General features: G+C 35.5%; 1 protein-coding gene across 1 annotated transcript; it reads right to left on the bottom strand.

Annotated features, from left to right (window-relative positions):
- Nucleotides 1-5,396: 5,396 nt before the first annotated feature.
- Nucleotides 5,397-9,554, bottom strand: LOC124452050 (dentin sialophosphoprotein-like). Its single transcript, XM_047002644.1, has 3 exons — nt 9,435-9,554; nt 6,658-8,723; nt 5,397-5,402 (listed from the first exon to the last, which is right to left on the bottom strand). The coding sequence occupies exons 2-3, from the start codon at nt 8,719-8,721 to the stop codon at nt 5,397-5,399; spliced, it is 2,070 nt and encodes a 689-aa protein (XP_046858600.1). The 5' UTR covers nt 8,722-8,723; nt 9,435-9,554.
- Between the last annotated feature and the right edge of the window lie 5,371 nt (nt 9,555-14,925).

Below are 14,925 nucleotides of genomic sequence, written 5' to 3'. Positions count from 1 at the left end.
CGGTAATGTTCGGCAATGTGATTAGTTTTGTGTTGTTTCTTAGTAGCTCGTTTGCGTTCAGTAAGTCTTATGTTTCAGCTCCTGCAAGTTTCCCCGATATAGGAGGCGTGGCAGTCGGAGCAGTTTATTTTGTAAACTGCACCTTGTCATTCGTTGGGTTGTTCTTTGTCTTTCATGTTCGTTAGTACTTGTCGTAACGTTGTAATTGGTTTAAGTGCGACACGTATGTTGTATGGTCGTAAGATACGCGAAATAGTCTCAGACGTACTATTAAAGTAATGTATCGTTGCTGTTGTCACTGAGTTGTTCGTTTCGTTGGATTCATTGGGTTTGTAAGTGTTGCGTTTGATAAAGTCAGAGTTATAGTTGTTTTTGTCAAAAACACGTTTGAGATAGTTGTTTTCGTTGTGTAGAGGGTCCGGTGAATCACATATGATTTGTGCACGTCTTGTTAATATTCTGATTGTGGTGGCTTTGTGTGATGTAGGGTTGTAAGAATAATAATAATAATAATAATAATAATAATAAGAATAAGTATAAGAATTGCTTCCCTATCGACGATGTAAGTTTTCTTTTAAGAAAAAATTGTTCTTTATTCCATATTTGTTGAGTGACTTACTGTAATCCAAGAAAACAAAAGTATTTTAAAAAAACTTTCTCCATTACAGCTTTACCATGTCTCCTGCTATTAATGAGATAACCACTATAAAACATGGACAGATTTACTGAGGAGGGGTACAGGGGGGCACGCAACTTTAGATTTAACTCCCAAAAATAAATTGTACATCCCTGTCGTAAACATTTTAATTCCCTCAATTTTTAGTAAAACAAGTCAGTAGTACAGTTGAACTGAGTTTTTCTGGGCAATGTTTCAACTTTCTTTAATATCTTTGTTGGCTGCACTACCAGACCTCTACTAAAATCTACACTTTTATTGTCGTCACTTCTTTACCAATTGACTATTAAATTAGCACTTTAAACTTTAGTATTTTCTTGCGTGTAGCATTTACTGTGAAATAAAAAATTTCTCTTCCGAAGTCTTATGCTGTATATTGTGGAATAATTCTTGTGAAAACAAAAATTCTTTTATCAAATTGACTAATTTTCGTCAATTATTAAAAGAAAAAAGGTTAACTAGCGTGAGTTTATACACATGATATTTAATCATATAGTATTTCTAGTCACGCAGAGATCATATAACATTCTTCTTGAGATCAATACTTTCATTTTCTAGTCATCGTATTCATTGGAGAAGACGCCTTACGAAAATTTCGATAAAATTGTGCAAAGCATTTTCATCAAAAGGTAAATATCATGTATTAAGTATTTGTTGTTCGAATTTCAGTGACATAAGTAAAGTACATGGGAACGAACTCCTGAATTCACAGGGCCTGCCTTAAAGTGATTCTGTTATTTTCCTTTAGGCTTGTTTACGATATATTCCACTATGACTTTCACGAGTCAATAGATTGGCTGTCTCTCACTACATACCGTTCTCGACTACACTTTCAAACAAGTAAAAAACCTTTTTACTAATTTCTATAATTTCTGACAGAGGAACCCAACGAAGTTGATGATGCCAATTCACTTCAGGAAACAAATCGAGATGAACTAAATGGACTTGAATTAAGACACCTTGAGGTCTGCAATCTCTTTGAGGACAGCAGGCAGAATATGGACTGTCATTTTGATTTTATGTCGGTTCCTCCAGAGCTTTGATGACTGTAATTTGTTATGGCATGTCGAAATACGATTTGTCTTTTTAAAACCATTGAAATTGTTATAATGATCATAAATTTTACATCCATATGCAATTGTTTAGCAACCTCAATATTTGGGGGAGAACGTATTCATAAATGTATGTTCTGCAGAATTAAATTCTTTTTGAAATCCATTGTTTTCTATAGATTAAGATATGCATTCAAAAATTTCAACCCTCCCACCTTCCTCATCAACGAGTTTTGCTACGCCCCTGTTATGGAATAGACAGAATAAATTAGAACATAAATAGAAAATTTTTATCATTAGTCCATAGTAAAATGTAGACTTACTCAAGTAAGTTAATTAAGGTTCAAATATCGTCACGTCCAAGATTATGCCAATGTCATTAACAGGAAAGTACATACAGGTTAGAGATATTATGGGGAAAAAGAACTTGATATTTTTTTGTATCCAATAATTTCTAGTCAAAAAGGAGAGGCACCCTATCTGTTGTAACCAAATAACTTTTGTTGTCAATAAGTTGTTGGAATTTTCAAGGTTAGCCGAGAAGTTCATTAAATATTCAAAAAGTAACAAATTCAATAACCATTGGGAATAATCAAGCATTGTAACTGTACAATAACTTTATTCGTAAGTATGCTTAACATATTGGTCAATGGGCAATGTGTAAATTGGCTGTATTCAACGAAATTTTTTGTCCCTCTTTTTGTTTCTAAGCACAGTAGATGTGGGATTCATTGTATATATTAATCACATTCTGCTTCTCCTAGCCTTGATAACTTTCTTATGTAATCAACACCTAGGTCCTTTGGGCTATTAATTCTTGGAAAAAATGTTTTGAAAAAAATATTTTCTAAGATGTTGCTATTTCCGTAGAGCAAGTAATATAATGACTTTAAAAAAGTTATCTATAAAATGACTATTTTCAGCCTTCTAGAGATCTGAGTTTTCAAAGTTTTCTCATGATTTTGCCTCCTCAGATCATTTGCTCATCTAATCATCTAGAGCATATATTTCTTGAACTAAAAATTTCCATTGGAAAGAAAAATATCATGTATCACAACTTCGTAGAGCATTGTAAACCTTCGTGAGGGTCTGAGGGGATGTTATAGTAAAATGGCACGTGACATCATCAATGACATGCGTGGGGGCGATTAATGTGTGATAAAAATATGTCAATATAGCGTCGGCCTAGGGGCTTTATTTTTTTTTCTCCTCGCTTTGGCTTTGCCAATTGACCAGTAGCTTTAGACTTTGTACTAGAAATTAGTTTTTTCTTTTACAAAGAACTTGCTGTCCTATTATTTTCTTCTCACATTCTAAGTAGCCTTATGTCATTGTCGTGAGTTACATTAAGATCTGACCACGCATTTCACCAAAATATTTGACTGCTTCGAAATATGGACGAACAACTAACAAGCAATCATCGAAGGCAAACCCAGGCAGATTTTCGTGTACCTTTGACTTCTTCGACAGGTTTGGATGATTCATGAACTTTCTCTAAAATATATTCTTTTGAATATCTTATGTAGCGAAAATATTTTAGCATTTCGATATGATGTAAAGTAAATGGTTTGAACCGGGAGTATCGTTACATGTTTGTAAATGTAGATTGTCCAGGTTGGTATAGTCCTGAGAAGGACTGTTTTTGTTGTTGTTGACTGACATTTCGACAACCTTAGCAGTCGTCATCTTCACTTTGCAAACATGTACCAATACGATGTGTTGTTTGGAAACATCGAACTTGCGTAATAGCGTTGAATTATACAAGCATAGCTCATAGCCGAACCAGTTCTAGTTGTTTAGTGTTTGAATCACATCTTACGCGCTTTGGATGTATTTTGAAAGCAAATTTAGTGATATTCACATGTGAAAAGAATTATAATGTATTTCCGCTTGTAAAAGAAAACATCAGCAAGAAAATTCGTTTGCGGTTAGCAATATACTGAATATAGTGATGTTGTTCAATATTAATCACAATAATGGATGTTTGTTTAGGGTTTTGAGACTGGATGTAGTTTATGGCTTTGTTTTTCGTGGAGTCTTACTATCCTGTGTTTAAACAGTAGATCCAGGTGTTCCTATTGTAACAACTAGTAAAGGTTTATCGATTTATTCATCCACTTTATAAACGTCTTGCAAAGTTTTTACGTCGTCGTGTACACCATGTGCCATGTGTTTCGGCTTTGGAAGCCAACAACAATATTTTTGAATTTTGATTTGAATGCTATAATTTTAAGTCGTTCGAAAGTAATTTACTAAATTGGTGAGTGAACTATTGCCGTAAGTTCGAAGCATAAAATAAAAACTGTAGACGAGACTTGGGCCTGTTTCATACGTCGCATTTTACATGAGCCAAATACATTCAAAAGATAATGAGGAATTTTATCTCATTTTCTTTTGCCTCTAATGCATTCGGCGCATGTAAAATGCGATGTATGAAGCAGGCATTGGTATCTCATAATTCTCACTTGACAGCACGCTGAAGCACGAAAATTTTTTTTAAATCTTGTAAAAGTATGTCTTGTTGTCTTGACTCTTGAGGAAAAGTTTACTTCTTTAGACCCAGGTGAAAGTACGTAACACAACATACTTTTTCTTGACTGACCAAATTTTATAATGAAAAAATGGTGGCCACTTTTTAGGAAGTAATCAAAACAAAACGGTCTAGAAACTATGTTAGTAACGAATAAGTTATAGAATCAAAATTATTTTTATTAAGAGTTTTTGAAAAGTTCCATGAACTTTTGATAAATTATTGTAAAATTTCAAAAGTCTAAATGTAACAAGTTTAAAGCAGTAGAAAGTGAAACGTTTTCACAAATTATGTATTTTAAGCTGTGAACAAGCGGTTTATTGGTCTGTATCTAAGATACCGCGGTAGAAGGGGAGGGTCGGGGGGGCATACCATCACTTCTTCTATTTTCAAGTATTGAATTGGGTAAAATTCAGCGTCCTTTCAAGTATTGTATACTCTTGTGCTATTTAACCCCCTGTCTCTTCTCTCTCCACTTGAACAAGCTTTCTTCATGAAGGAGTGGCTGGAGTCCGTTGTTAGGTCAGTTTCAAACGTTGAACTTTGCATCAACCGATGCATCAAAAAGAAAAGAATGTGAGATAAAATTCTAATTGTCACGTGTTTTAATATTAAATCGTGCGAGAAAAGTTCTTACTCAAGCTATGCGCATTTGTTCTAAATATAAGTATTTTATTATAATTTTTGTTGATTTTCTTACACTACACAAAGCAGGAATGGCAGCCGGAGATGATTAGTCGTGCTATGCAAATATTTGTGTGGTTATTATTATATATACATCATTTTATACATGAATTAGATAAGTTTGGGTTAGCTTCATGGGGCTGACAAATGATTTTACATACGCATGTAGAAGTACCTACGCGAAAAAGATAAAGAAACCATCATATGTAGATTGCATTTTCTTAAAACATTGATATAATCACAATTAGTTATATAAAGCATCAATAAACATTAGATTTAAGGTCACAACATAAGTTTTTGAAAAAATTATTATAAAATTTAACTATCATAATTCATGCAATGAACGATTAGTTATTATCGTAATATTACAAAACTTGAAGAATACCTCAGAATCAATCATGCAAGTACTTTTTTGAATGAGCGTTATATAATCAGGCACAAATGATAACGAATGTTAGGTCTACAAACGTTTGTACGAATCATTGAAGTATATGCGTCAAAAATTTCACCACCATATACAATTCTTCTTCTAAATATTTTTTCGTCATATCAATGTAACAATTTTACAGTTCCTCACTTTCCTGGATTGGGAGAAGTGAGTTTATGGCAACATCTTGTTCAAAATCATGTAGTTCCTCACTTTCTTGGATTGGGAGAAGTAGGTTTATGGCAACATCTTGTTCAAAATCATGCTGTTCCTCACTTTCCTGGATTGGGAGAAGTAGGTTTATGGCAACATCTTGTTCAAAATCATGCTGTTCCTCACTTTCCTGGATTGGGAGGAGTGGGTTTATGGCAACATCTTGTTCAAAATCATGCTGTTTCTTACTTTCTTGGATTGGGAGGAGTGGGTTTATGGCAACATCTTGTTCAAAATCATGCTGTTCCTCACTTTCTTGGATTGGGAGAAGTGGGTTTATGGCAACATCTTGTTCAAAATCATGCTGTTCCTTACTTTCTTGGATTGGGAGGAGTGGGTTTATGGCAACATCTTGTTCAAAATCATGCTGTTCCTCACTTTCCTGGATTGGGAGAAGTGGGTTTATGGCAACATCTTGTTCAAAATCATGCTGTTCCTTACTTTCTTGGATTGGGAGGAGTGGGTTTATGGCAACATCTTGTTCAAAATCATGCTGTTCCTTACTTTCTTGGATTGGGAGGAGTAGGTTTATGGCAACATCTTGTTCAAAATCATGCTGTTCCTCACTTTCCTGGATTGGGAGGAATGGGTTTATGGCAACACCTTGTTCAAAATCTTGCTGTTTCTCTCTTTTCTGGATTGGGAGGAGTGGGTTTATGGCAACATCCTGTTCAAAATCATGCTGTTCCTCACTTTCCTGGATTGGGAGGAGTGGGTTTATGGCAACATCTTGTTCAAAATCATGCTGTTCCTCACTTTCTTGGATTGGGAGGAGTGGGTTTATGGCAACACCTTGTTCAAAATCATGCTTTTTCTCGCTTTCTTGGATTGGGAGGAAATGGTTTAAGGTAACATCTTGTTCAAAATCATGTTGTTCCTTGCTTAACTGGATTGGGAGGATATGGTTTATGGTAACACCTTGCTCAGTTGCGAAATTAGAATCTGGTAGATGAAGTAATCCCAAATCATGTGGAGGGATTAACATGTAAGGTAGATGGATGAGAATGAAGAGCTGTATTGAAATCACTTGAATTCGAGTCCATCGGATCAGAATCTTGTGGATTAGGAAAGTTACTTTTAAATATGAATCATAAGATAGAGCTGATAAATCAAAATGTGATGGATTTGGTGAATCAGAATGAGATTGATCAGGTGAATATGCTGAATCTGATTCAAATGAATTTGAATCCAATTCTGGTGGATCTAAATCAGTATCACATGAGCATGGCCAATCTGTTGAATGCAACACTGATGAATCAGAATCTAATTGATCTAATAAATTGGTTGTATCAGACTCCAACGAATCTGAATTGGAAAAATCTGATGAATCAGAACCAGATGCTTCAGGCACATCTTGTGCATCTGATTCAGGTTTTGAATCAAAACTGTTCACAGAATCAGACGAATCATTTGAGTTAGAAAGCGATGGATCTAAAGAATCAGAATCAGATGGATATGATAAATCTGATTTAGATGAATTTGAATCTGATTCTGATAAATGTAAAGAATGAGAATGTAATGCATCTTGTGGATCTGGTGGCTCGGGTGAAACTGGTGAATATGGTGAGCCTGATACAGGTGAATTTAAATAAGATAGACATGGCAAGCTTCTTGAATCCAAATCTAATGAGTCTGAATTCAACAAATCAAGGGGATCGGGATAAGATGAATATGGTAAATCAGAAGCAGGTAAAATAGTAGAGTCAGACTTCCATGGAACATTTGAATCAGAGTCACGAGGATTTGGTGAATTAGAATCAGGTGAATTTGATTGAGATGAGTTGGATAGAAATGAATTTGGATGAGAACTTTCGCCAGAATTTGAAAAATCATTTGAATTGGACAAAATATTTGAGTGAGAATTAAATGAATATGTTAAATATGGATAAGATAGATCAAATGAATTAGGATTGGATGAAACAGTAGGATTAGATTCCAATGAATCATGTGAATAAGTATCAGATAAATGTAGTGAATCAGAACCAGGTTGATCTGGTAAACTAGAATCAAATATATCAGGTAAATCTGATTCAAATGGTTCAGATACCAACAAATCTAGTGATTGAAAGAATTCTGAATTGGAGAGATTAATTGACTTGGAATCAAGTGAATGAGGTAACTCAAAATAAGAAAGGCAAGGTGACCTGGCATGAGACTGATTTAGTGTTTTGAACTTGGATTGATCCACAGACTCTGAAACAGTTGAATCTGATTCCTCAGAATCCATTAGATCAAGTGACTTGGGAACCTCAATATTACACAACTCTGAATCCAAAGTTTGGAGTGAATATGAAACTGATTGGTTGTTTGCATCCAAATGTGAATTATGTGAAAGATCAAAAGACATAGTATCTGATTGATTTGGTGAATGAAAGTGATTGTATGAGTTGGATTCTGATAGATTCAATTCAGAAACAGAAGGAAAAAGTGACTTGGATTTGCATATATTTGATGACTTAGAATTTGATGGATCATCCCTCTCTTGTATGTTTTCAGGCTCTTTTTTACTTGGAGATTGCAGAAGATAAGGAATTGTGCTGACAGTGTCTTTGTCATCAATTTGGTCCAAGTCGCTTGGACATGAATTGAATGCTTCAGTGTCTAATGTTCTGGACAACTGAAAGTCATATTGATGAGTTGGTATAAATGAATCACAACTTTGAAGTTCATTGGATGACACAGGAGTAAGTGAATTTTTGTCTATATCAATATGTTCATCATTGTCTTGAGTAGCAGTTCTAAAATGGAACCCACTAACTTGGTCAAACTCCTTCTTTCCATACTCTTCTCCATCTTTCCATATAGTATGTGCTGTCGGCTGGATAGAGTGATGACTGTCCATATTATTTCCTTTATCATCATCATTGTCCAAGTCATATGGGCAAGAATTTTCCCACTCATATTCAGGTGGAATGCTTGAGTTCAAGTTTGATGAGTAGAAATCTGTTGAAGGCAGTTTCAAATCAGGTTGACCATGTAGAATCAAGTGATTCAGTACAGAATCAAATGGATTAATTGAGTCAGCTGTGTGTGAGTGGCAAACCTCTTCAAGTGATGTTGGTGTGTTTACTTGACACAAATAAAAATTTTTACCAGTCATTGTTGATTTGCATGTTACATCATCAACATATTTCTTCATTTCTACAGAAATATATAAGGTCTCAGAGTCTGTTCCATGTCATTTACAGAGGCAAATACAATATGAAATGAGCAATTAAAGATGAAAATTAAAGTTGACCCATGGTTATTGGTATCTCCAAATAAAATTTCAAGGTATGTTTTTCTATCTTGAGTCCTCTTTTAGGGGAAAATTTCAGAATAGGAAAATTGAAGAAACCGCGCCATTTGTAACTGCAATGTGACTCAATAACCAAAACAATTGTTAATAACATCCTATCGACAAAAGCAAATAGCATTTTTAAAGATACTACGAAAATTCACCTGAAATTCCCCTTTTAGTTTGCGATGTCAATTGCATTAATAAACTTGTTAAACAATATTTCCCCACACATTTTTGAAATTTTCATGAATTATCACATTGAGCTCAGTATTTATTTAATCATTTACCGGCAATAAAAAGTCATAATTGAAAAATAAAGTGGGCAAATCGTGAGCATGATAAGATTAGATGACGCAATTTTCAGTACTACAATATATACACTAAAATCGTCCTAAAAGTTTGAACTCCAGCTGAAATCAACTTGATATAAGGTAGAAAAGCATTTGTTGTGTGATACTTTCGTCAATTTTACAAGTTTGGCAGATATTTTGAACGGTTTACGGAAATTTACGTAAATAGAAATTATGTATTGAAATTCACAGCCCGAATGAGCGGTGAATCAAGTTTCTTACCTTAAATGAAGTGTTACTCTACTTTTAAACAAAATTCGAATCCTGGCTTCGAAGCAATGCCAACGTTAACGAGCGATCGATGAAATCCTTTGAGATATGAACACTCCTTTTAAAATAATTTTGACAAGCAAAATGTTATGCTCCGACAGCATGTAAGACCCTTGTACCTTTAAAGGTGGGTGGGTCATGGAATTGATCATAGCCAATGAAATGCACAAAAAATGAACTATGCAGCAAGGTTTGCTTTCGCGAGTATATCGAGAAGAACTATAAAGAAAATATCTTTTTAAACTGTGTTGGAATTTGTTTTTAACATTATTGTTGGCTGGATTGTAATATGTTATCATATGTAATAGAAGATTATAAGTAAGGTCAATTGTTTTCTAATTTAAGGTGGATCACTACTAGACGATTTTTTGACGATCGTCTTAAAAATTCGCTGCGCCACATCTGCAGTACGAATTGCAAATTGCAATTTGAAATTGAGAAAATGGGGGGTGTGAATCAAACTTTAATGCATTTATTTACTTCATCGAAGGCATTTGATTTTACTTACTGATCTGATAATAGACTGGATATAGCTTTTACAGGTAGCTAAAGTGAAGCAATTATATATGCAAAATTCACTTCCGATAAAAAAAGTGACTCATCTCATTACTAAAGAGCTGAAACGTATACTAGATCATAAATGTCTCAGAAATTGGAAAGCGAGCAGTGAACCATCTTGCATTGGCAACGATGGGACAAAATGCATTCTCGCATGTACAACTTTCAAATCAACACTAACGTCGATATTTTACAGCAAAAGGAATCATTTTGCTGTCAAATCGATTCGCATAACCTTTTTTATCCATGACTAATACTTGAGGTTAGTAAGGAGTCGCGAAAGGTCTTAAATATTCGAAAATCCATGTTTGTAAACGTTATCCGCCATACATTTCTATAGTAATTTGTATCTCGCCGTGGTACACGGAAGTGAATTTTGCATATATAATTAGGCTTCACTTTTGATACGTGTAGAAGCTATATCCAGTCTATTATCAGATCAGGATTTTACTTAATGCATATAGAGTAAGATCCATGAAAACAAAGCGAAAACCACCAAGATTTTGGATACGTAAACTGTACGAGGAAAGAAATGAGAAAGGAGAGTACAGTTTGCTGGTTAATGACTTGCGATTATACGATCATGAAATGTTTTTCAGATATTTCAGGATGTTACCTGACACTTGAGACCGACTGGGGTATATTGCCCCGATGATAAGTAAGAAAGAGACAAAAATGCGAGAACCGATAAGCGTAGACCAAATACTTTTAGTCACTCTGCTCATACAACTATCGCTGCCATGTATAGAATGAGCTCAACGACTGTTGGCCGAATTATCTACGAAACATGCAACGCACTTTGGGACAAACTAAAGGAAATGGGGTTCATGAAAACACCTTGCACTGAAAGTGATTGGAAAAAAGTATCTAAAGATTTTGAAGATCGATGGAACCTCCCTAATATGCTGAGAGCAATTGATGGAAAACATGTTCAAATGTTTGCTCCTGCTCGACAGGCATCAAGGTTTTTAAATGCAAAAAGACTCATAGCATTGTTTTGTTGGGAGTTTGTGATGCAAATTATAAATTCACACTGGTTGATATTAGTGATAGTGGGCGGCAAAGTGATGGCAGCGTGTATGCCAAAAGCAATCTTGGCTATGCTATTGAAAACAAGCTTCTCAACATGCCCACAGATGGCAAGATTACCCATTTAACAAAAGTACTGCCCCATGTATTTTTAAAAGGAAATGACATCACATTGTATAACTCTTAACTAAATTGTTAATCTTGTGACCAACTTACTTGTTGTTCCGCGAGAGAAGATAGCACATGTTATGTTATGTTAAAATACATTTTCTCAATTGTTATGTTGTACGGTTGTATGATTCTATCTGCCTATCAGTAAGAAACCTCTTCTAACAGGTTATGGGCCCAGGACACTAGAACGTCTGGGTAGTATCGAAGATTTGAGTTTAAAGCAATGAAATGTTTTAAATAAGTGAGACTGAAGCGTGCAACAATATGGCGATGTCCCCGACTTTGTATTGAAAATGACAAAGCTGAATGGGACAAACTATCGCGACTGGGCATTTAACATGCGATTACACCTCGAAAGTTTAGATCTATTTGAACATGCCGATGGATCTGCAGAAAGTCCTGCTGATGATGCTCCTGAAGCCGTTAAAACGAAGTTTATATCTTCCGCGAAGAAGGCGTGGACTTACATTTGTTTGGCCGTTGAGCCTGAACAACAAATTCATGTCCGGGAAACGAAAACAGCGAAAGAGGCTTGGGACGCCATAAAAGCCCAATTTGCACGAGAGTCAATTTTGCTGAAAATCAAGTTAAGGCAGCAGTACTTTTCCTGCGAATTCCAGTCTGAAAGTAATATGTTGCAACATATCAATCACATGCATTCACTTCATGATCAAATGCGAGAGATGGGGATAAGTGTAAATGACAAGGAATTGGCGATGACCTTGTTGGCAAGTCTGCCTGATGAGTACAAACCTCTGATTACCGCATTAGATGCTGTTGGGGAAGATAGCTTAACGTTTGAAAAAGTCAAAGGCATGTTGTTGAATGATGTGGACAGAATGGGTGATGAAAAAAGGTATGAGGATGCCTATTCCGTTCAAAGAGGTAGATTCAACAATGACAAGTCAACTTATGGAAAAGGGAAAGAACGAAGGGATTATAAGACACAATTTAAAGGAAAGTGTCACAACTGTCGTGTAAGAGGGCTTTTGCTCGTGACTGTCTAAAGAAGAAGGTCCTCGACGACAAGAACAAGAAAAGTAATGAAAGAAAGAAAGGTGAATCAGCTAGCTGTGTAGAGAAAGAGGATGATGATAATATGGTGGAAGACGAAGCATTGTATACCTCGAGTTCATGGAATAATGACTGCTGGATAATCGACTCAGGTGCCACACAGCACATGACCTATAATAAGAGCAATTTGACTGAATATGTTCAATTTTCAAATCCATCAATTGTTAATCTTGGAGATAACAGAAGTATTCTTGCATATGGTAAAGGGGTTTGCCGTATTATTGCTGATGCAAATGAAAGACCTCAGAAGATAAGTTTGCAAGATGTGTTGTATGTACCAGATCTTGGTAGGAATTTGCTTTCTGTAAGAGCCATGGTCAAGCTTGGAGCATGTGTTACTTTCAGAGATGATCAATGTGAAACCCTTAGAGGTACAAAGTTGTTGGCAAGTGGTATAATGCTGGAAAAACTGTATGTATTGAAAATCATTGAAGGTAATTATGTGAATGTTGCAATAGATGATAACTTAATGTTATGGCATTATCGTTTTGGTCACCTTGGAATGAACAATGTTTCAAAATTGCTGAATGATAGTATGGTTATTGGCATGGATACTACGCCTAAGGAAGAATCTCCATGTGAGGGATGCATTATGGGTAAGCATCATAAATCCAAGTATCCCAAAAAGGAAGCAAAGCGTGCAACTAAATCGTTTGAATTGGTGCACAGTAACGTTTGTGGACCGATGTCAACAAATTCACTTGGTGGTTAAAAGTATTTTGTTCTTTTTATTTACGATATTTCAAGGTACACTTATGTTTATTTCATTAAGAACAAACATGAAGTATTGGAGAAGTTTAAAGTATTTAATGCAATGGTTTTAAACATCACTGGTTGTTCAGTTAAAGTTTTACGGACAGACAATGGTGGGGAATATTGTTCCAAAGAATTTAAAGAATTCCTTAAGCAGAAAGGAATTACACATCAACTTACTGTGCCGTATAATCCAGCACAGAATGGTGTATCGGAACGAATGAATCGCACACTTGTAGAATCAGCCAGATCAATGTTATCACACAGTAATATGCCGTTACAATTTTGCGCAGAAGCAGTGAATACAGCTGTCTATCTGAGAAATCGAAGTCCGACAGTATCACTTAATGGAGTTACGCCGTTTGAATGCTTGTTCAATAAAAAACCAGATGTTTCTAATCTGAGAGTATTTGGATGCCTAGTTTACGCTCACATGCCTGCAAGTTAACGAAAGAAATTTTCAGAGAAATCAAAGAAGTGTATTTTTATCGGATATCCTGAAGGGACGAAAGGCTACAAATTATTTGATGTACTCAGTCAAAAGTTTTTTCGAAGCAGGTATGCTGTTTTTCTTGAGAAAAGATTTTACGACTTGAAAGGTAATGAAAACAAACAGTTCTGTAACTTTTACACTCCACTAGAAGAGAAGATTGATGAACCACATGAAATACCAATAGAAGAATTTGCTCAAGAAGAAAATAACGAAATTGAAAACCCAGTTCAAGCAGATCAGCACCTTCAACCAGTTGGAGTGACATATGAAGAAAATTTTCTTAGAGAAACTCAAAGCCTTCCAGAAAAAGAATGTCTAGACCTCCCAACAGATTTGATGAAGAGAATTACTTCTCACAAAGCTTGACTGCTGACATCAACGCATAGTTTCTAGAGGTTGGAACCCACCCCTACATAAACATACCCACCCCAAATTGGTAACCCACCCCTACATTTGGGTCCAAAATTTCCTTACCCACCCCTACATACGAGCCGAAAAAAAATTCGTTTTTTTCTACGGGAAAGCTGATTTTAGACTTATTTATGGTCTCTCTGTGCATACTATATACAACACTGATAAAGTCTATGTATTCACTAATATTGTCAATCAAGCAAGTTCACCAAACTCGCCAATGGCTGATGCAATCAATGGCTGATGCAATAACATGTTGTCAAATTAGGGAGATATTTTTGTTCCCTTATAGGGTAATATGAAGATAGATGATGCAATAACATGGGGGCAAAAATTGAGTAATGTTGAACTTTGAAGTTATTAACTTTTTTTATCATAGATGCATTTCATCTATTTTTTAATTTTTCTAATAGGGAAAATCTCGGAACCCACCCCTACATAGACATACCCACCCCTAGAAATTCAAAATTTTTTCGACCCACCCCTAGAAGGCATTTTTGAAAATTCCAAGACCCCCCTAAATTTAGGGGTGGTAGAAACTATGCAACGAACCATGTAACATCCAAGAAGCTTGGAATGGTGAAAACAGCAACTATTGGCGAACAGCAACCGATTCAGAGTATCAATCATTATTAGATAACCAGACATGGAAACTTGTTCCTCCTCCTGAAGGGAAGAATATAGTAGGATGTCGTTGGGTATTCAAGGTAAAGCGAAAGGAGAATGGATCTGTGGAAAGATACAAAGCAAGATTAGTGGCCCAAGGTTACTCTCAATCTGAAGGTACCGACTATGAAGAAGTTTTTTCATCAGTAGTTCGTTATGCATCAATTAGATTATTGTTGAGTGTGGCGAACATACACAACTGGGAAATTCACCAAACTGACGTAAAGACTGCCTTTTTGCAAGGTAAGCTAGAAGATGAAATTTACATGAAACAGCCTGAAGGTTATG

The sequence above is a fragment of the Xenia sp. Carnegie-2017 genome, unplaced genomic scaffold (assembly GCF_021976095.1).
Source record: "Xenia sp. Carnegie-2017 unplaced genomic scaffold, XeniaSp_v1 HiC_scaffold_24, whole genome shotgun sequence".
NCBI lineage: Eukaryota > Metazoa > Cnidaria > Anthozoa > Malacalcyonacea > Xeniidae > Xenia > Xenia sp. Carnegie-2017.
The sequence above is the reverse complement of the archived record's forward strand: the minus strand, read 5'-3'. Positions and strand labels throughout refer to the sequence as shown.